The sequence below is a fragment of the Lampris incognitus genome, chromosome 19 (assembly GCF_029633865.1).
Source record: "Lampris incognitus isolate fLamInc1 chromosome 19, fLamInc1.hap2, whole genome shotgun sequence".
NCBI classification, from domain to species: Eukaryota; Metazoa; Chordata; class Actinopteri; order Lampriformes; family Lampridae; genus Lampris; species Lampris incognitus.
The window spans coordinates 5313349-5336453 of record NC_079229.1 but is presented as its reverse complement, the minus strand read 5'-3'; the positions used below and the strand labels follow the sequence as shown (position 1 = coordinate 5336453).

At 46.0% G+C, this 23105-nt stretch overlaps 2 protein-coding genes across 2 annotated transcripts in view; both read right to left on the bottom strand.

The window, feature by feature from the left end:
* Positions 1-6931: 6931 nt before the first annotated feature.
* LOC130130079 (musculin) lies at positions 6932-7357 on the bottom strand. The gene has a single exon (XM_056299810.1). It carries the CDS (start codon positions 7355-7357, stop codon positions 6932-6934), a length of 426 nt encoding a protein of 141 aa, XP_056155785.1.
* Positions 7358-13214: 5857 nt separating this feature from the next.
* trpa1b (transient receptor potential cation channel, subfamily A, member 1b) overlaps positions 13215-23105 on the bottom strand; it is a 30061-nt gene continuing 20170 nt past the window's right edge. Inside the window, exons 12-27 of the mRNA XM_056299843.1 lie at positions 22570-22734; positions 22250-22364; positions 21808-21974; positions 20796-20886; positions 20521-20580; positions 20294-20392; positions 19858-19928; positions 19504-19660; positions 18556-18645; positions 17101-17270; positions 16877-17006; positions 16333-16515; positions 15813-15881; positions 14747-14848; positions 14464-14582; positions 13215-13410 (exon numbers count right to left, since the gene is read on the bottom strand). Of these exons, the coding sequence (XP_056155818.1) occupies positions 13215-13410; positions 14464-14582; positions 14747-14848; positions 15813-15881; positions 16333-16515; positions 16877-17006; positions 17101-17270; positions 18556-18645; positions 19504-19660; positions 19858-19928; positions 20294-20392; positions 20521-20580; positions 20796-20886; positions 21808-21974; positions 22250-22364; positions 22570-22734 (1984 nt within the window). The remainder of the gene's footprint in view (positions 13411-14463; positions 14583-14746; positions 14849-15812; positions 15882-16332; positions 16516-16876; positions 17007-17100; positions 17271-18555; positions 18646-19503; positions 19661-19857; positions 19929-20293; positions 20393-20520; positions 20581-20795; positions 20887-21807; positions 21975-22249; positions 22365-22569; positions 22735-23105) is intronic.

Below are 23105 nucleotides of genomic sequence, written 5' to 3'. Positions count from 1 at the left end.
GCGGCGGCGGTGGCGGCGGCGGCGTTATTCTCTGTGTGAGAGAGACAGAATGGCGAGGGCGGGGAGATAATAGGCTGGAGGGCACCGCCCATTTCTTGTCAACAAGGCCGGGGGAGCTCCACATGCCCCGAGAGCAGGAATAAATACCTGTCTCTCCCCGGGTTCCTGCTGGCACTGCTGGAACCGGGACACCACCCAGGCGGCCAGGCGGCCCTCGCAGCAGCCAGCCGGCAGCAGCGAAGGGCTGATATTCACCTCCCCCCTGTTACCTCGTGGAGGAAACAATGGGAGAGCAAGAGGGAGAGTAAGGGGAGGGGGGGCGAGGCTTGGGTGAATGTTTGTATGTAAATCTCCAGCACACACACACACACACACACACACACACACACACACACCTTAACTTCCCCCTCCTACCCACCCACCCATCCTCTCAGCAGTTCATGCATGCCCCCCCCCCCCCATCACTTTAGGAGAGTCCATCTCATCCCATCGCCACAAAGAGCCCCCATTCTCTCCCCGGAGGAGGCCACCACTCTTGCTCTGTAACCCAATCACCTGCCTAACAGAGGTGTGTGCTGTTGTCCGCAGAGTTACAGGAAGTCTCGCACACAGATCTCCCTCTCTCTCTCTCCCCCTCTCCCCCTCTCTCTCTCTCTCCCCCCCCCTCTCTCTCTCCCCCTCTCTCCCTCTCTCTCCCTCTCTCTCTCTGTGTCCCTCCTGCTCGTTCTCTCTGTCCTTCCTGCTCATTCTTTCTATCTATATCTCTCTCTATCTCGACCTCTCTCTCCTTCTCTGTCACATACACACATCTGCACCACTGGCACATACACACATCTGCACCACTGGCACGTACACACATCTGCACCACTGGCACATACACACATCTGCACCACTGGCACATACACACATCTGCACCACTGGCACGTACACACATCTGAGCCGCTGATGTGAACGTTGCTCCATTGTGTTGTTGTGTTTTTTGTTCTATCTTCAGTTCAGAGTTTGCATAATGCTGACTGACTTTAACGATCCTCGGCCTGGCGATTAAAATTGATAATAAATCACGTTCAAACTGTAAAATTGAATCGTCACTGACATCAACGAGCAACCGAGCAGTGGTTTTCTGTGACGTCCTGCATCCTGATGCTTTCATCTGATCAGATTTTCATACTTTAGTGAGCGTAAAACCCACGGCAACATGCACATACTTGCACAGAGGTGACTATGTGCTAATGCACGTGCACACACACACACACACACATGCACACACACATGCACACACATACACGCACACACACACATGCACACACACACACACACATGCACACACACACACAACGAGCAGAGTATCACCGAAAGACAAACTTTTCTCACACTTTCCTCTGACACATCGTAATCAGTCTGAAATCATGGCCGCCGCCACGCAGTCTCCCTTGCAGCGAGAAGGCCCACTCTTTAAAATACTCCATTTGGACCCAGCCTTCAGTAAATCCAGCCATGTATGACCGGAGACCGGCGCCAAGAAAACAGCATCTACATCCATATTCCACCGCTCGGCGGCAATAATTGGGATTTCTACGAGGGAATTGGCCCGGCGTTTATCTCTAATTTCCATTTTTTAGGACGAACCTCTTCAGGGGTCAAAGGGTCAAAATTTTCATACCTGGGAAGAAAAAAAAATGCTCCATTTGATAAACAAAGCCCGAGCACAGGAGGGGGAACTAATCTCCCCGGGGGGAAGTGTATACATTAAGCAAACGTGATTGAAATAGTTTGGGATTTACATATCCCTTTTCTCATTAGTGCTATTGAGTGACTGGATATTGAATAACAAACACAGCGAAAGTGGGTTTGGAGAGCTCAAAGCGTCCGGGCTGGGTTCCTGCCGGCGGTGCGGCCCGTTAGTGCTTTTGGGGGAGCTACAAAGGCAGCCTCAGTGAACCCCAGTGTTGGCTTTGGACCTGCAGTTCCTTCCTGTTCATGGAAATTTCTCTACAAACTAAATATGTTTCGGTCGTAACTAGAAAAGAAAGGGGGGGGGGGAGAAAAAACCCCCAAGTTGGATGGTGCTGAGCCTTGATGGCTGAGAATGCAGTTTGATGTTAAAAGCCAACGTGCTCCACCCGAATTAAGTCAAGGTCAACCGTGCAGAATATCCCCCCCAAAAAATCTGAATAAAAACAGATGAATAAACACCAACAACAATAAGACAACTTCAAGCGCGCGGGCATGTGCCAAAAACACACCAGGCTGCGTCATAGTCAGGTCTGATGACGGAGTTGTTATTTGGGTATAAACGCGCGTGCATCGGTACAGGAACCTGAATGGATCCTATAGGGGCGTGTTGGTCAGCCATGAGCACGTAAATAGATCGTATCCTCAACAGTCTCACGACGATATCTAAAATGTGAGCCTATGCTGCCCTCTGGTGGTCACTTATATATTCGTGGCTATTTAAAAAAATCCAGGATCTCAGTCTAACGTTCTCCATTGTTAGACTTGTACTAACCAGTATTTGAACACAACCCTTTGCATTTCCATTGATCTCAATTCCCAAAGTTGCTACATTGTAACATTTACCGATTCATCTGTGTTATAAACTTGATTTTCACACGCGCGTTGATTCTGCGAAGCTTCAAGAAATCCCTTTGTCGTCACACGTGGTGAATACAATAAGCCCCCCGGTTTGCTAAACGCTGCTTGTTGGCGCTATACAGCGGGGGTTGTCGGGCACGTTGTGTGCTGATTCCACAGGTGCCACGTGTTTTGGGGCCCTCCGAGGCCTGCTAATGGGAAGTCGTTTCAGCTTTAACATCTCTTTATGTTTGTATCGGTTTCACTCGATACAAATAATAATAATAAAAAAAAGTTTTCCATATCAGAAATGAAAACACACCTGGTTATATCTAAATTTTAATGAGCTAAGATTTGTTCTCTAATAACAACAATTGGGATTGTAACTAGCTAGAATTGAATTATAGCTAGTTGTGACTGACTTTCTGGTATCTGAAATGTACTTTTTAACCGGAGAAAAGTGAATTTGTGGTGTCAAAGGGAGCGGATTTCTCCTTTATCAACCGAATATAAATGCCTTGCTCCTTTACGGAAAAAAACACGTACTCTGGGGATATTTTCTAAAGCTGGCTTAAATATAAAACGTTGTAGTGGTTATGGGTCTACATAATTCCCCTTATGGAGCTGGTAGGAACGTTAGTTTACAGCTGCTGTTTCCTCGGTTTGGGTTTACAGTGACACACTTCCGCTGCGCGGGTTTTTTGTTGTTGTAATGGCGGAAGGAATAAATGGTGCACGTTGTGTAGCCGAAAGAGAAAGTTGTCACGACTCCTGCTTGAGCTCCTCTACAAAGTAAACTAACTGTGGGGAAGAGAAAATGTACTTATAAGTACACTATCCACCGCCCCGTTGTTAGAAGTGCAACCGATTATTTTGATGCCCGGTGCGGGATTCGATAAGAAGTGTGTTGCACCACAAGGCGACATCGCTAACCGCTCGGCTAAAGGCTCAGACCCGTTAGCTAGGGGCTAACGTGTCTTATTAGTAGTTTACAGAAGTATACTTGCAAGTGTACTTAAAGCTAACTGTACCCATACCGCCACGACTGTGTGACTGAAATGTGTACTTGAAGTAGTATAACTACCCAAAGTGTACTCAAATAGTGTTAAAGTACAAGCAAAGTATTTTCGAGTTTACGGAAGAATTAAAGGACCGTACCCGCTTCCGTATTAAAAGGGGCGTCACGTCCTAAAGGGCACTGACGCAACCTTCCGCTTGCCGTGGGTTCCGGCTTCCTCTCGCCTTCGTGGGCTGAGCGGAACTCGGTACAACCGAGGCGCAGCTTTTCAAAAAGCCAGCCGGAAAATAGGCACACGGTTCGACTCGGTTCAGCAAATTCGTTTAGAGGGAGCTGGAAGCCAACGGAGTATGACGTCAGCCTTTAAGGCTTTTTCGATCACGTTTACCAGCTTAAAATAGACTTCGTGAACGGTGATTTATCGACTGTTATAAAACATACCCCAGCTTGACGTTTCCGTTAGAAACTGCAGCCTGATGCTTTGACATGTTATGTGCATTGGCTGAGCTCGGTGGGTTAAACAAAAAACAAAAAACAATCGTGGCGATTCTCCGCTCTCGCCGCTAGATGTCACCAGTGAGACGCCAGAAATTGTTCAACGCCGAATAAACTGTCATAAACCGGCCTTTTATCTTGGACATGCCCTTGTTACACCAGCCGCCATTGCCCTCACCGTTGCTTTGTGCTTCATGCGGGGGATAATGACCCCGGAACAACTCTGTATGCAGTGTTGTCCCCGTCTTCCCAAAACTTCACTGGCGAGCGCCTTTTCTCTGCATGCCTTATGCAAATCAGATGCTTGCAAGCCACTTTCCCTTGCAGTTGCCTTTGAAGCGGATGGTGCGAAAACGAGGGCAGAAAGTGTGTGAGAAGCTAGAGCTCATTAGACGGCCTGGCCTGAAAGATCCGGTTGTTTGTCCCAGGAGAGCTCTGCAGACTGGTGGGAAACTCACCAACAAACCCAACAGCTGCAAGGCTCCGCAAACCTGATGAAAACTCTTCCCCCCCTCCTCCCCCCTCCCCTTCTCTTCCTTCGTGCACGGCACTTTACCAGCCTGTCCCACCGGACTACCCCGACCTGCAGCTCTCTACCCATCTGCGCTCGCGTTATTTTGGGGTTTACATGAATAAAAGTTATCTTAGATCACACATTCACTCTCAACTTGCTTTTTATCTCTCACCCTCTGTGCCCCTGCGTGTGCGTGCGTGTGCACGTGCGTGTGCGTGCGTGCGTGCGTGTCTGTCTGTCAGTCAGAGAGAGGCAGAGGGGGCAGAGAGAGAGATTTGACATAAAATGTCATGTCCCTTGAACTTTTGACCATGGTTTTGTGAAGTTCAATGTTCCATCCTTGCACATGGAACATAAAGAATGACTCCATATCCGGTGATGGTGGTCTCTGGCCCCCGGTTGGCAGATGCGGACTGTGGGATGGCACACACCCGAATGTGCATGCAGCTGCAGCGGTTTTGGGATTGGGACTTACGAAACATGTGCTTCACATTTGCAGTTTCTGTTGAGTTTGTCTCAGCAGAATAGCATGTTTGTGGCATCTTGTTGAGGACTACGCTGAAGCCCAGGAGACTTTTTTTTTTGCATACTACAGATTTAGGCCTCGTGAGGTTGTTAGAGGAGATTTAGGAGCCTCGCCGATTAGAAAACACTGAATTGAAAAAGCAAAGTATGTTCGGCTGTTAAACATGCTGAATGCCACCTGCAACTGTCAGATGGCAAAATAAGAAGGGGTCGAAAGTCCCCCTCGAGTCTGAAGCAGCACCTTCCCAGTAGTTTAGGATGGCTGTTAAACTGATCACCAGACGTATTTAAATATGTTACGGTAGCCTATTTATTAATTTTGTGAGAGAACGGCGACCATGTCCCAGAAACGGCGCATGTGGCTTAAGGACCCTCCCTGTTTGATGGATGTAACGCTCCGCTACCATGACGACGCAGCAACATCAGTTTAACCTGCTGCAAGCACCAGAACTGATGTGCACCACTTGCAGGATGCTGTGCTGTGTGTGCTGGACGCCCATGAATTAAAGTCTGGAAAATATAGATTTAAAGGCTGCCAAACCACTTCAGAGGTAAATATGATATTCACACAAAAGCAACATACCATTAAAACAGAAAGCGTAACCATCCAAAGTAAAAAAAGGGGGGAAAAAGAGGCTAATTACAGAGGCTAGAAAATACAAAGATATTCCACAGGCAATAAATAATGAATTGTACCTAGTCCAGTTGCACATACGGGCTTGGTGATCTTGTGATGTGCATTATATATATATATATATATATATATATATATATATATATATATATATAGGCGACCTTGCTGGCTTTGAGGTGATTTGGTACAAAAGACACTTGCAGGATCACAGAATAACGAGGCCTGCGTAACAGAGACCCCCATTTCTAAAGGGCCCCGGGGGGAGAAAAGGACCCATTACAAGAACGTCTGTGTGTGTTAGGATGCAAAAAGTGGCCCGTTTTTAGTTATACACAGCGTGATGTCGGCAACGGCGTCGTCTTTCGACAGAACAATCTGCACCGACCTCGGTTCACAGCGTCCAAAACCCCCCAAGTCTTAAAAGATGTTGCACCCCCAGTGTAAACACGGATAATACAGCAAACTCGCAGACAGCCAATAAATCTGAAGGGGAAACGGTAAAAACGTCTGTCTGATTCTTCCCGATGATGGACCCGTTCTCCTTATCGCCGGATAGTCACTTTATTGCTCGGCTCTTTGAAGAGGACAACCCTAGATGGCTATCAGTCGATTTATTGTAATATGACAAACATGCAGTAAAAGGCCACGGTGCACTAAAGCCGGAGCTGGATTAGAGTTCAAAGTGAATGTGCTGGACATGGAGGGAGGGATGGAGCCGCCGTGAGTCAGGCGGAGGAATTTTCCAGTGATGAACGCTGGATGAGGGGGATCTCGAGGTCAGCATCTATTCCCCCGTAATCCTTTTGTCTGAAGAGTGTTGGCAAAATCACCATTCATAAATCTAGGTTGCGGCTAAGAGGCTACGCTACGCTAGGCCGTTGCGCCGCACAGTCTGCCAGATGAGGACATGTCTTGGTTCTCCTCTGATCGGCCTGACATCACAAAGGGCCACGTCTGTGAAAGGAGAGCGCAGCAGGTTTTAAAGACAAAACACACGCACACACACACACACACACACACACACACACACACACACACACAACAAAGACATATTTCAACTGCTAATTCTGCTTTCGAAAGGCGATTTTTCAGTTTTCTGAGCCAGCTAACTTGAACGCCAACTCCCTGACGCCGTGCATGGCTGCAGAACATGGCAATCTAATTCTGAGGTTCATACCAGGTTAACGGGGTGCACGTAGCTGTTCTCGAACCGGTCGTCCTGCAGGAGCTGCCTGAGGTGGGATATATAGCTCGAGGCGAGTCGCAGTGTGTCCAGTTTGGACAGTTTAGTGTCCGCCGGCACCCACGGCAAGCTAGTTTTAAGTCTGGAGAAGGCTTTGCTCAGCACTCTCATCCGCGCCCTCTCCCTGGCGTTGGCCGCGTTCCTCTGCGACTGCCTCGTGTCTTTCGGATGCGACTTGGAAAGCTTGTGCTCCTCCTTGCTCTTCCCGTAAACGCCGTCGTCCAGTTCCCCGTCAGAACAGCCGTTGGGATTGTAGTAGGCCATTCGCCGCCTGGCTCTTTCCCGGAGGGCCGCGGTCCTGCTGTGGCAAGTCTCGAAGTCCTCAGCATCGCTTGTCACTGAGCCAGTTGACATGGCTGCTCCACCTGCCCCTTCAGGGAGTAAGGAGGACTCTGGGATGTGGTGTCCTTCTCTCCAACAAGACCAAACCCTCTACGGTAGGATTTCAGGACAGCAGGAACACTTGGAAGTTGACAAATTCTCAATACTACCCCTATAAAAAAACCCAATATTTATATATCCTTTTCAAATCTGCCTACTGGCTGGACCTTCACAGCTAATTACAATCCTAAATTCTAACCACTTGAGAACAGGATCATGACAAATACGCGAGGCTAAGTCTGAAAGTTGCTGCCGACTCCAAAACTGAAACCTGCCCCCTTGCTTACCAGCCTAATTTAAGTGGCCTGAACTTGGCATGAGTACAGTGGGGGTTTTTTTTTTTCCAGACCTTTTCTCCACCCCCTTTTTTCTCCGCAGACCACCATGAACTCCATACAACATGATCTCCGCTCTGGCTCTCGCTGTGCAGCATAGCTAGTGCTAATGACTCTGTGTAGCTACTGCTAATGACCGACTTGGTTGTTGCTCGTCTACAACTTAATCACGGCACATAACAGATCAGAAATCATCAGGAGGGGACTGGCAGAAGAGACAATGTGCAAAAAAAAAAAAAAGAAAGAAGAAGTTTGAACGAGAGCGTTTTTCAAGGATGGACGAGTCTGGGTTTAGCCACCGTTAGGGACCGTCCTTTGATAGCGTTGCATTATAGCTGACGATGATTATCAGCGAGCGCGGCCGACACTACAAAGACGGATCAGCCACCGTTGTATAAACTTCCTAAATGTGTCTTTCCCACAGATGCGCTCAGTAATAGAAATGTCTTGAGGACCTTATCAAAAGTACCTAATCCTTTGCCAGTTTCACAGAGGGATTGGGTTTCTGCAGATGGAGCGGCCTTTCACACGCAGCCTACACACATCAGACCCAGCTGTTATCGGTTCCCATGACATCTGGAGCGCTGGCATGACAAGGGCGTGGCACGGCCGTGGGGGGAAGGCACCATCCTCCCCCCCCCCCTCACCAGTGGCCCACTACTCTTTTACATCACTCCTTTCTTCGTTTGAGTTCTGTCCCTCCGACTGATCCGGAGGCAGCATCCCATAAGGGAGCTCAGGCCAAGAGCCGTTTCGGTGTTGTGAGATCGGAGAGGAGCAAGTGTGGAAGAAGTACTCAGAGCTTTGGCTCGAGTAAATGTGCAAATACCCCGACGTTTCCACTTAAGTACAAGTACTTGATCTTAAATGTACGCGAAGTATTCAAAGCGAGGCGTACTCGTTGTATTGCATGCCCTGAAATCCAGTAACAGAGTCTATAATGTGGCTTTAAAGCCTGTCTAATGCACGTACTTGTCCTGCAAATGAGTGCTAACGGGTACCCTAATTACAATTTGCAAAAAAAAAGAAGTATATTTGGTCACATAGTAAGTTACAAGGCTATGGAACGAATGAAGCAGCCCTCATCGACGTTTGATAAGTCCAGTCCGTAATGTCTTTGCAACCCGGCTCCAACGACGCGAACCAAATGTCCACTTGCGAGCACCACAGGATACTATGAAGCAAAGCGAGATGGTTTTTTTTTCTCCAGGTCGGCTTAACCGCCTGATTGCAATTAGGCAAAAGAACAAACTTTAAAAACAACTGGGCCTCGTTCATCATTCGTATGTACGTACGTGCAAATTTGTTCTTACGCACCCGTGAGATTTTTAGCCCCGGACGTGGTCTCAGAGGTCTGTGAGGAACCTGGGTGACCCCTGAATTCAAACACCAGTTGGCCAACACTGCTGCTGTCTCTGCATGCCTGAGAGATTGCTCGCTGCAAGAGGGAGACAATAGATGTTCGGGGGAAGGCATTGCAAGTAATCATCAGGCTTTGCAGCCGTCTGTCAAATTGTGGGCTCAAAAAACTCCTAACGACAAATTTGTACGTACAAACCATTGATGAATGAGGCCTAATGGCTGAAGATTTGACTTTGAGAACATTTTACCGAAGTGTCCAATCGCTTCAGTGAATTCGTTCCCCTCGATTTTGAAACGCATTAATTACAAATCCAGATGTTTTCTTTTTAAACTCAAGTAGCATGACTGTAATTGAAATGTGACGGAGTGACCGGCCTACTGAAGTCAAAACAGGTACTTGAAAAAGTAACTTCGGTATAGTTACAAATTACTTGCGCTTCGTTACTCTCCACCTCTGCAGAGGAGGCAAGGAAACGTGGGAAGGAGGCACATTTGTAATTTGTGATATTGGACTACACAAATAAAATGGACGTGACTCGACTGGCCAGAGTAGCTGCTGCATTATGCAAGGGCGGTAAACATCGCAAAGGGAACTTCAACGTGCACATTGCGCTGGAATTCAAAGCAAGGTGAACTGAAGCAGCTTGCAAAATTGGGGACAGACACTTTGGGAAACCGTAGATGTCTACCACTACACCCTGCTTTTTTACTTCTGAACAAACTGAAACCTGCTTTAAGATTCCTTGCCGTTTTGCACCAGATTCTTCCCAGAAAAGCCCGGCTCCCGGTTAGCATTTGTCCCACATAATAGGTGTGAAATTAACATTTTATATGTATATGTTCTTTCTTTCTTTCTTTTTCTTTTTTTACAGTGGCATGTTTCAGCTTGTCTAGCTGCACGACAGCTGAGATGCATGACTTATTTTCGCGCTGGCCATGCCAAGTTCACCAGGGAGAAAGAGGGAGAGTGACTGTACTGTGTTAAACTGAAGGCTCTGCAAAGGGTCTGCAGGAGCACGTCGTGGTGCTGCCACTGATAGTTTGCATTTCACGTAAAGATTTAATTTTTCACGTTTTCTTCCCCCCCGGCCACATGCCCACATTAATGAATTTATCTATTCAACAGTATTTACCCCCGACCCATGTTCTCAATAATGGGATGCTTGTTAAGCGTCGGTTGTTGGAAATCCCTGTTCTCATCTCCCTGTGAGGATGAGCCGCCCTGCAATCTTCCTCAGCTCCATATTGCTCAAATTTCCCTCGGTCATAGGCCAGGAATGCTCCCTAATACAAGGATGCATTCCCAGGCTTCCCGTAATCCCGCTCCTCCATGCAGTTTTCACATGAAAGCCTGGCATCGGCCGTACCTCGGAGAGGTCCCCGGCTCCTGGTTCATCCTCGGACGTGTCAGCGAGTTGAGATATTGAGCTTCCCCCCCTCATCCCGATAGGACCGTCAGAGCTTCGGGCGGACTGCCATCTCATCCACTGTCACTGCATCCATCAGCTCCGTGAAGGACCTGACTGACAAGACTCCAAGGTGCAGGCTAAGAGATCCCACTATTGGATTAATGCTTTATTTTAAAACTGTTCATATTTTTCGAACAACACACCAAAAAAAAAAGTATTCGCGCCGTGCCCCCATATTTCACCCTGGTACCGCATTCACTGTCAAGAGGCGGCGAGCTCAAGGAAACACGAGTTGGCATCAGTCATTTTGTAGATGGAGCTACATGAGTAAAAGCTGAAAACATTGTCCAAAGCCTCAGTGTAATGGATGGCTACATGGTTATTGTATTTGCCTCGGGACTAATTAAACTCAGGGCCAGCTATAATAAATATCGCTCGAATCTTGACTTGAAGGGAGAGCAAGCATTCGTCTATCACCAAAGACTTTCAGAGGTCGTGACCTCTACGAGGGCCCAGGCCTGTGCACTTGTGTGCTGCAGAAACAGAGGGACAGGTGCAGGCCTATGATGTCTGCTTTCTGCCGGCCTCCCAACCGCCCATCATTCCCATGCTCACCACCATACCAGCTGCAGCGCACACAGCTGGAGTGGGACGCCCGTGCCACCGTCAGTGCATATTCTAGATTAAGATCAACAATTTGAACCCAAAACCATTAGAGATCGTACTTTAATACTTCCAGTATGTTTTAACGAGAAAAAAAACACATAAAGCCCGCATCTATTCAGTGTTCGCCGAAACTCAGTACGCCCTTCTCTTGTTACACAACACGTGCACTCCTCTCTGCAAGTTATCCGGTAAAAATGTGGTCCGTGGCAGCAGAGCGATTCCACTGAAAGGAGGGTGCGTTGCCCGAGCGAACATCACCAACAGTTTGCGAGGAGAGGAATTACATTTCCCATCTTCCCACCCCTGCTGTTTCTATTAGCCTGCACAAGGAATCAGTGCAGAAACTAGGCTACCAATGGGAGTGTGTACCATGACTTGAAGAGATGGTATTGGCATCCGGCTGGCGTGGCGGCCTATTTCCGTTGCCTACCAACATGGAGATCGGCGGTTCGAATTCCCGTGTTACCTCCGGCTTGGTCGGGCATCCCTACAGACACGATTGGCCGTGTCTGCGGGTGGGAAGCCGGGTGTGGGCATGTGTCCTGGTTGCTGCACTAGCGCCTCCTCTGGTCAGTCGAGGCGCCTGTTCAGGGGGGAGGTGAAAAGAAGCGGCTGGCGACTCCACGTGTATCGGAGGAAGCATGTGGTAGTCTGAAGCCCTCCCCGGATCGGCAGAGGGGGTGGAGCAGAGACCGGGATGGCTCGGAAGAGTGGGGTAATTGGACAGGTTCAATGGGGGGGGGGGGGGGGTAGATGGTATTTTCATGGCATAGCAAAATATTTTTTTTATCAAATGCCATGCAGTAGTTCAGCACCTACGCTGTCTTTGCCTGGTAAAAAAAAACCCAGCCTGGACCACCACACTGCACGGGAAGCAGCCTACTTCAGACTCACACCGAGGTGTGGGAGACTGCAAGGAGCAGTTGTTGGGAGTTAGCCGCTTTTTCAGTCTGCAGGGTGAGGATGGGTAAGACGATGAAGGCCGCAGCAAATGGCAATGCCGTTAGCCCATATTAAACCCCAGAGACAAGGGAGAGGGGTTGGGCATGTAATAGCCGGTTTCTCCACACAGATCTAGGACAGATGTGCAGTTTTGCTTTAAAAGCCAGTGTTGACAATCAGTTATTTGTCAGTTGGCTCTTGGAATGATATTACTGCAGATCTAACTTTGAAAGATAGTCCATAACAACTGAGAAGAAACTCATCAGAGCACGGATCCCAAGTCATGCATCTACTTTCTCTCTGTCTCTCTCTCACACACACACACACACACACACACACACACACACACACACACACACACACACACACACACACACACACACACACATACATATACACACAATTCATTAACACAGAAATCTGATGACAACTTTATGATAAGAGATAGCAGTTTTATTTCTAATCATTTCGTATAATCTATTCCCACTTTGGGGGGTTCACACCTAAAGACTAATTGCACACTTAGATAAGTTTGAGTGAGAAAAAAAAAACCAAAACCAAATATATGGCTTCGTTTCAATGAAAGCCATCATCAGTTTTGGAAAAATCTCAACATATGCTGATGTGTCTGCATATGATGATGCTCAGCCTGGCACTGTGTGCAGACGTTGTGATAACCACACTGTGTGCAGCTTTAACCACCTCTACCTCGTGTGTCGTTTCAGAACAGATGCTCGACAGGTGCACCAAGTAGTTTCCCACCACAGAGATGGTGAAATGAAACGAGGTGAGAGGTGAAGTGTAATGAAAGGCACAAACACATTCAAGTATTACAACAAACAAGTGCAACGGCACGAGAGACCTGGAGAAATATGGTCAAAATCATCTCAAGCATTTCAATGTGATTATTATTATTTTACCTATAGTACCAAGATGTGAAAATAGTGTCAGAAGTATGTAGCTTTGCCACTACCAATCTTGGTTTTGAGGCATAGAATAAGTTGGAGAGTGCTTTAGCCATTGATAAGAGTAGTTTTACCATGTAGCAGTAATAGGATTGCACAGTGCACGAGCTGTTACAGAGCAGTGCTGGTATTCTGGTTCGGTTAACGCGCCTCACTTTTTCTTGTCTTTAGTGCTGTCCATCATAAGCATGCCGCTTGCTCTGTTCAGGCTCAGCCTGCTCCTCATGCTGGTTGTGGTGTGCTCGGGGCCGTCGTACTCATCAGCCTCTGAGGTGATCTCCATTTTCTGGATGATGAGCTTCAGGAGGTTGTGCTGTTTCTCCAAGTTGCAGGACATTTCCTTCATTCTGGACAGGAATACATTTGGTTTTAAAACCTGTGCAGCTCAGAGATTCACTTAATCACTGAGATTCAACGGTTTCTTCATTGGCCCCAATCAGTGTCACACTTTCATGTTCATTGATTGGAGAGTAACGTCTGTCTATCCAACCATCCATTCTCCAAACTGCTTATCCTGCTCTCAGGGTCACGGGGATGCTGGAGCCTATCCCAGCAGTCATGGGGCGGCAGGCAGGGAGGCACCCTGGACAGGCCGCCAAGCCATCACAGGGCCCACATACACATTTACACACACCTAGGGACAATTTAGTATGGCCGATTCACCTGACCTACATGTCTTTGGACTGTGGGAGGAAACCAGAGCACCCGGAGGAAACCCATGCAGACACGGGGAGAACATGCAAACTCCACACAGAGGACGACCTGGAACGACCCCCAAGGTTGGATTACCCCGGGGCTCGAACCCAGGACCTTTTTGCTGTGAGGCGACTGGGCTAACCCCTGCACCACTGTGCCGCCTCAATAACATAGGGTAACATATATCAATGAAATTAAACCGAGCCGGTGTTACAGATTGAAAAACTGTTGAAAAAAGTAGGGTTGTACTGAAACTGATTTATTTCCTTTTCAGTGGTTTTTGACTCTATTCTCCAGTTGCCTCTGCTGTCCTAATGAAGCCTAATAAGCTGTTTTCTGTCTCACAGGTCAAAAGACAAGCTTTAAATGCATTTTAAATCCACTAGAGGATGCTCACACATCATGAAAATGCTATAAATGAAACTTCTACAACTTTTGAACTGTGAAGTGTGCACCATCTGTGAGACGACTAGAGAACAGTAGGATCATTTTACGTTGTGGCAAAATGTAAAAAAATGTGTACTTTACATAAAATAACCCGTTTCTGTTTATGCAGAATCACAAAATATTAAATGGGCAATACTGGTTAAAAATAATCTTCCAGAGAGCTCTGAAGTGGATCTTGACATATACTGAGTGACAGATAAGAGGGCCCCGGTGTCATTGTCAATTAACCCTGTGATCTCTGCTGGTACAGGCTTTACCTGCACTTCTGCTTTTGTAGTTCATTCTCAACCGGAGTGATGTCTGAGCTGGCCCGCAGTCGGGTCCGGATTTCGTACGTTTTGTCATCACCCTGCATCATTATCAGTTTTATATAGGTCTGTTGGGGGAAGATGGTCAAGATTAGGGCCGAAATCTAAATGAGTGGTATCAATCTCTGAACAAAAATAAAACGCTAACCCAGTGTGAGTTGTACAGTGTAATGACATGTGTCTTTTTCAGCATCATCACTCGATTCAGCGCGAGCAGAGCGGCCAGGCATACCTTGGTGCTCTTGCGGTTGGGATAAATGACAACGGAGGGTTTGTCCACTCGCTTCATGAACCAATAAGGCAACTTATCTTCCAGAGCAGTGTGGAGGTCAATCTGAGGGGAGCGAGTCAAATTTTCAGGAAGAAAAAGAGAGCTCTTATAATCGAGTACTTGCATCGATGAATAAAATATACTGTCAGAGATAAACGGGACTAATGGAATACTTTGATGTCATATTTCATGAACATCTCTCAAACACAATTCCCTTGATCATGCAAGATAAGCTGAATCGTTAAAAGAGGACACGTTAGAATTTGCTATTATCGTTTAATTTATGCAGACGTGACTATTTTTCACGTCCTGTTTTCAACCGTGTGATTCTCAGGTAGGTCAGTGTTGCAATTTGCTTGTGCCCATGCTAAGTCCACATCCTGCAGAGGACCACACTGGAGCCCTGACACATTCATCTGCATCACAGATTCATCCAATGTACGTACTGGCTTGTTTGTTGGCGGTACACTGTGCAACAGGAGATATAAATACACATGTAATGCCAAATAGCGCCACAGGGGGCTTCTTCAGTTTGCTTTGATCATGGTTGTGACGCGCTAAAGTAGCACCGTTCTCAGTGCGACGTCCACACGAACGAACTCTCGCTGTAACAAGTTAGCGCAGGTTATGATTTTTGTGTTTTACTGTTTGTGTATGATCGGGGAACATCGTGCCGGGGAGACCTGGCATTGCGTGGTCGACGTTATGTACTACTGAATGAAGTATTGTAAACTACTAATAAGACACGTTAGCCCCCCAGCTAACGGGTCTGACCCTTTAGCCGAGCGGTTAGTGCTGTCGCCTTGTGGTGCAGTACACCCCGTATCGAATCCCGCACCGGGCAAGAAAATAACCGGTTACACTAACTAGCCACATGCTGCTAGCTCTCCCCGCCTACACCAGCCCTGTGTTACAACTGTATGACAATGTTGTTTTTTTTTTTAGGTCAGGGTTGCAGAATACATAGTATCATCAATGACATCAGCGTTTTCTCTCATGTTGTAGACGTGTTTGGTGTTGTACAAACCTGCATGGCTATTCTCTTCAGCGCAGCGTTTCTCTGTACCTCAGCAATATCCCCGACCGCCAGACCGATCTACAGCGCAGCCACAGAGACACACAGGAACCATCGATGTTGGCCGTGTACAGCAGTTAACGCCACTTTGCAGCATTGACTCCCCCCGCCCCCTTCTGGGACAGGTGCCTTAAAGCAGCGTTTCCCAACCCAGTCCTCAAGGAACCCCTATCCTGCAGATTTTCATTGTAACCCTGCATAGGCAGCCCTGCTTGTACTTACTCAACCAATCATCTCACAGCGCTTAATTATCCAAGGTGTGCAACGTCTGACATATTCATTGCTGATTGGTGGAATAATTACAAACAGGTACCTCTGCAGGATACGGGTTCCTTGAGGACTGGGTTGGGAAACACCGCCTTAAAGGAGCTCGTTTTCCCACTCTTGAATTTTCCAAAAGAAAGAAAATTGCATTTTTACATGAATCAGATCATATTGGGGGGGGGGGGGGGAACTGAGAAGAAGCACCTACCATCAGGTTTACCAGCAGTATGGGCATCAGCAGAACAAAGTTGGTGAAAAAAAAGAACGTCAGGAGAGTAAAGGGGAGCTCATCCTTCAGATAAGCCTCCAGGAAATTGTTCTGGTAGTTCAGCTCCCCGACCATCATCGCAAAAGTCTGCATCACTGAGAGCGGTATGGTGCTAAACTCTTTCTGTGAGGATAAACAAGAGCACTGTCTGATAACGCCGTTCTTGCACTTACATCAGCCAAAAAAAAAAAAAACATAAAAAATTCCTACAAAATAACATTCTCTCGCCTAATATCTACATTAAACCCTTCAGCATAAATCACTGTTTTCTCACAACTCAAAAAAACTCTTCACACATCAACATACTTCATCCACTTTTCTTGTCAAATCAATAAGCAACCATAAGTTTCCCCAAATTGCAGCACAACACGAATACATGAAAAAACATGAATTCAGGTAGAAAGTTTGTCACTTTGGTCTCGCTTGCAATAAAGTCAAAGCTGCTTCAAACAAATGTCACAGTAATGTGTTATTCTTCTTTTACCTGGTTGAACATCACTGTGTGGAAAGCCAGGCCAAACGCCAACAGCAGGAATACGAACAGCATTACAATGCAGACCAATGTCTTCAGGATCTCCCCGAACATCACAACGTAGATACCAAAACGTCCAAACCTGGGGAGACAGGTAATATTTCCAACAAGTCGCCTTACCTCTTCATGTGCCGAGTGGCTGTTGTGCCCAGCTGAGCATTTAAGAGGGGAACTACCTCTGGAGATAAAGTAGAAAGCCAATCCAGGAGGATAAAACGGCAAGTGCTCCTGCTTGCCAGTAAAACGAGCTCTCCATGTTGAAGAAGAGCGGAATGACAAACAGAAGAGAGAAGATCGCTGAAGACCAGTCGCACTGGTTCGAAACATCTCTGAAGTAATTCCAGCGCTTTTAAGTAAGAAAAAAAAAAGAGAGAGAGCTCATTAGAAAAACATCATAAATATGCACTCAGATGACCATGTTATGTCACACCAACCTGTAACACTGCTGTCACGTGTTAGAGCCCACTTTTACCTGGGCCTTTGACTCAGATTTACACTTTACAATTTCATTTAGCAGACGCTTTTACCCAAAGCAACGTACATCTGAGAGTTAATACAACACAAGTAAGGATCTAGTCAGGAGGTGACAACGTAAGTAAGGGTAAAAAAAAAATTAGGTTCAAGTCCGATAGGACATATAGGTGTCAACAGGCAGTGCACAAAGGCAAAGATGCAGAGAAGAGGATTTTTTTTATTTGCTCTATTTTTTAAAATGTTTTTTCTAATCTTATTATTTTTATTTATTTATGTATCATGTATTTCATTTAATCTTATTTAGATTTAGTCACAGTGACTGTTCCCTGCAACTGTATCAGAATCAACTTTATTGGCCAAGTGTGCCCATGCACACTTGAGCAACAACAGGACGTTGGAGGCAAGCATGTATGCACAACAGGTATGTCGCTACTATACAGATCTTTGCTATGGCTGAGTAATCAACAACCTATGCCCATATATTATACCCTGGTGCTTATATACTATATTGCCCATACACTATACCATACCACAACCCATCATGCCCATATACGATGCTGTATACGCCCACTATATTACTCTATATTATCTTATGTACCAGAAGTAAACACTATATGTTCACCTACCATCCACCTCACAACTATACATACTATATTATATACCTTAATAACAGACTTAATTACAGTTAATGACAAGTGTGGCAAATCTTCACAGCAGCACCTCTCCCGCTATAGTTTGCTTTGGTTATCCTCTACCTCAGTGAGCCAAACATGATGCTAATGCTGCATGGAGGCTGGCATTAGCACTCTCTCTGGGGCCACCCATGTAGAATAATGTATGTGCTCACGCCATGGTTCGATACTATGAATAAAAGTGCCCCACAAATTGGCATGCCCTACCTTATGCTTGCTATGGTGTGCCTTAGCAGCGTAAAAATCTGCTTTTGTTGCAAGCCTAAAAATGACAAAAGGGAAAATCCCTGCCTCTGCCTGGAGGTGACATTCGGTGCCAGGGCTCCCGCAGGTTTAAATCACAGGGTACTGATCCATCACACATGATGGCCAGCGCGTCCTCCAGCACAGAGCCTGGCGCAAAGAGCAGATTTATGAGCCGCTGCTCCGTGTAAAATGATGACTCTTGCATAGCGGCCATCATACCTGTTGTGATATCTGCACCACTTCCTTCCCTATGGCGCAAATGTTCATCACCAGCACCATCACCATACAGACGGACAAGGGGAGAGTTTGCTGTAGAATAGAAAAGCAGTTTTCAGATTTACAGCATCTAGAATGGGGAATGTGTGTGTGGGCAAAAACCTAACGGAGAGGCATGTAAACATTAACTTTCGTAAGCACTCATTGAATTGCATCTGCTAGGGTGTGAGCAGCCTCCTATTGTGACCGTGTTGATGCAAATGTTTTATCTTCTGTTGATGTCGTTTGCAAAAAGCAAAGCCTTCCATCTCCAGAAGACAGATTATTATGTTGCCAATGAACAACATGACAGGCATATTAACCTTGGCGTCAATGAGAGTGACAATCGTCTTTTGATTTTTGATGAACGCGAGTAAATCAAGTAATTGGAAAAGGACGAGGTTATTACCTGGACAATGCGCATTGTATGTGATAATGATGGAAGTCATTATAAGTAATAGGATATAAAATGGCCTACTCAGAAGGAAAAATTAAAAAGAAATCTGTCCCAAATAAGGTTTCATTAATCCGGGGGTTTATTTCTCACTTCCTGGAGACAGCAAGTGAAAAGTGTGCAGGAACACCGTGTTGCGTTGCTCCTTTCTCGATGTGCCTACCTGTCAGGATTTCAAATTCACACATCTGCTGCCTGCTGCGTTGTAGAGGACTTGCCCTGATGCATCTATTTGAAATGCATTAACTGTAGTGGGTTTTTCCCACCAGTTTAGATCTTTTAACTCTCAAAATGTCTGTGGATTTCTCCAGTCTCTTATGCATATTATATAGCACATTTCTCTTCAGCCAACTGAAATAAACAAGCAATTGCACCCCTTTGATCCCACATATTACTTTCTCAATTGTTGGCTCAGGGCATCAGTTTCATCACTCATTTTGAAGCGTGCTCGCTCGTACCTCTGTAAAAGATATGGGCACCATGGTGACACTATGGTTCCCCGGGGTGGTGGTGTTCAGAGTGGGCCTCAGTGTCACTATGAGGTAAGTTAAGGGCAGCAGCCCTAACAGGTACACAAACATGTTGAGCAAGTGAGCCGTGCTCCCGTACGCCAGCCTATGCATTATGGGAACGGGGGAAGCACATACAGCAGTTAGAGAGTCAGGGGAATGGCGTTCAGAGTTATATAATATAACAAAGGATTGGTACACTGTGTGCAGTACATAAAAACTGCCCCCCACCCTGATCTGTAATCACAACATGTCAGAGTGAATAATACCACTCTCAGAGGTTAAATCACACCCAATACGTACCACTTCATCTTCAGGTACTTCTGGCAAACTGGATGGGTGAGGAGCTCGATGCGGTTGTATTGCACCATGGCCTGTGGAAAGAAGCAGAAAAATAGCCCATTACTTAATGGCACAATTTCTACAAGCATGAAAGGACACTAAGTCAACAAAAGCCTGAAAGATTTAAAAGTCAGTATTTCTTGCTTATCTCCAGAGGGGCATTCGGGCTTAAGCTGACATCCAGAGAAATGGCCGAGACAGCTGCTCCATTTGCACATACGGTGGGAGATGAGATTGCTTATGTCTTTATATCATATTCAACAGTCCAATGCCATTGTGTAATGAGAGTGTGATAGCTGAAGACCGTATAACTTGAATACTTATACATCATAGAACAGTATTTTGTTAGGCTTTTTACTGCAGCTAAATTGAGTTTCAAATCAAAAAAGATACTCACATTCAGTGCGGCTAGAGGCTGAATCCTCAGGGTCTTGTCAGTTTTTGAATATTTCTTCAGTACAATGGGAGCCTGGAGCCATCGGAAATTGTATTCGATCTACAGCACAGCAAATGCAGAATGAATTACTTCCCCCCCTTGCAGTTGCTGCATGCAGTATGGAGGTCATTTTCTATTAAATGTGATATGGTCTATTTGTTTAATTGTGCAACTTTTAGGAGAAATACATTGTACTCAGGACTGTGGGTATCATGGTCCGATTCCTGCATACAGCGGTCCAATAGATGCTGGCAAGAAAATCAGAAAACCACAGTGTTAACACAACGGGCCCGAAGGGTTGGTTTTCTGTACACATCTTTAGAATGCAAAGATTAATACAAGTAATGACTAGGTTACTGTATCCAATGTCTTGATCTTTTTGCAGCAAAGGTGATTTACCAGATAGACATTCATTAATTATAATGATGATAGTAAGCTTATGTTTGTGGTCATATGAATGCACCTTAAAGGACTCAGGCAGAAATTCAATCATATCCAATATTGCACATCGCTGGTTGGAGCCATGTTTGAACAGCGTCAAAGCTTCCTCAGATCTGGAGAAAAAATAATAATCCATAAAAATAAATGATACATGTCTATTGAATACACGAGTTTGAGTTCGACTGTCCTATTTAAAGTCGGACCGAAATTGAAACACCGATCTTTTCTAACATCACTTATTATTTTAAAGGGACACCAGGCAACTTTGGATTTCAGCAGCATCTTTTACGTCAACTGTTGCAAAGACAGCCAAGGTGGGTTTTTTTGTTTTTGAGCTATATACCATTTCTGTATAAGCCATAGCTCAAAAGACTATTTAAGAAGAGCAACTACATTCACAGACGATGCAAATAAAAGTTGCTAAACTGTTGACATCCTCACTTAGTCATCATGCTCTGCCACCAAAATGAATTTAATATGTTCAAGCAAAACAAGGCTACCTGGTGCCACTTTAATCGTTATTCAATTTTTCTATTTTCAAAAGCGCTCCCCTAAGTTCTGCTTCTCTCAGCCAATCTTTTTTCCTGATACTGGTGTCATCAGACACTCATTTACATACAGCCACTCAAATCAAACCAACAAATTACAAAACCCCACCCACCCTTAGTGCCAACTCTTGTTTGTACTTGTCACTCAAAGCTCATGAATATTAATAAAGACCAGACCACTTCCTCACAGCTCTTGTGACAACTGAGAACAGTTATGGATAAAAGTATGAAGAAGAAAAACCCCACTAACAAATAACAAAAAGTGACATTTTTTAATGATGTGTTCGAGGTTTTTAGACATGAAAAATTAAATCCGATTACTGATTGTGGTCTGACTTTAAGTGAATCCAAAATTACTTTTATCTGCCAAAGCCATTGTCCGCTTAAACACACAAACACATGCAGTCCCACCGTGCTGTTCTTTTTGTTCGAGTTTAACATATCATATTGAAATGCTCTCGGGACACGCCGGCCTCAGCAGCGTACCTGTCACTGTCAACGATAGCATTAACCACGTCCTTCCTCCCATGATGCAACGCTTCGTGAAGAAAAGAGGTGTTGTTCTTATTCAGCAGAAACGCCACCCCCTTGCTCAGCATGAGCCGGATCGCGGCCACGTGACCTCCTCTGGCTGCGAGGTGGAGCGCCGTGTTCTGAAGCAACAACACACCGTAAGTGAGAGAGACTCTTCTCTGACTTCATTGCAGAACAGCAGTGTCTGCATTTACCAAGTGGTATTGATTCAGACCAGCTACTTCCCCACAAGGGGGAAACCACTGATATGTAAATCTTGGGTGGACATGTAATTTTCGCAGACATGCATTTCCCTCCACAGTGCCATTAAAGTGAATGACATATCAATGGGCCCGAGGCGTGCTGAAAAGGAAGCGATTCATTCACACAGACACAGACACAAACATACACATACCCCATCCTCATCAGTTTTATCCAGCAGCTTAATGTTGGCCGATAGGAGAATGCTTATCGTCTGTGTGTATCCCTCAGCTGCAGCATGGTGCAGACAAGTCCAGCCTTTGTAATCACTGAGGAACCACAGACAAAACGTCCAGCATGATTCCATTACAAGTGATGCAACTCGACAGCCTTCTCCCCACTGATGAAAGCCCATATGCTTAGTTTGCCTGTACTGAGGGTGTGAATACCAATGAAAGTACCAGAGTGTGTGCACATGTGTGTAAGTGTGATATTCATTGTGTACTTTCTGTACAACAAAGGAGTTTGTCCAACCTGTGAAAGAGGGCCCCTTTGCGCAGCAGCAACTCCACCACCTTGGTGTGGCCCCCTTCTGAGGCCAGGTGGAGCGGTGACAGGCCCCGCTCGTCCCCTTCATTCACCAGGCGAGAGTCTGTGATTGTCTCTAACAATCTGTGACATGTATTGATGCGTCCGTACCTGAGAAGTATATCAAAGATATATTCAAAGTACAGATTGCATGTTTCAAGTACATTTACATTTCAAACATTCTTTCTCTCAGTGCATTTACAGTGCAACTTTTTGTTCTACGGTATACTTTATGAAAGTGTACTATAAATCCGTCCATTTCATCCATCCATTATCCAAACCACTTATCCTGCTCAGGGTCACGGGGATGCTGGAGCCTATCCCAGCAGTCATTGGGCAGCAGGTGGGGAGCCACCCTGGTCAGGCCATCACAGGGCCCCCAACCACACACACACACACACCTACCTAGGGACAATTTAGTACGCCCGATTCACCTGACCTACATGTCTTCGGACTGTGGGAGGAAACCAGAGCACCCGAAG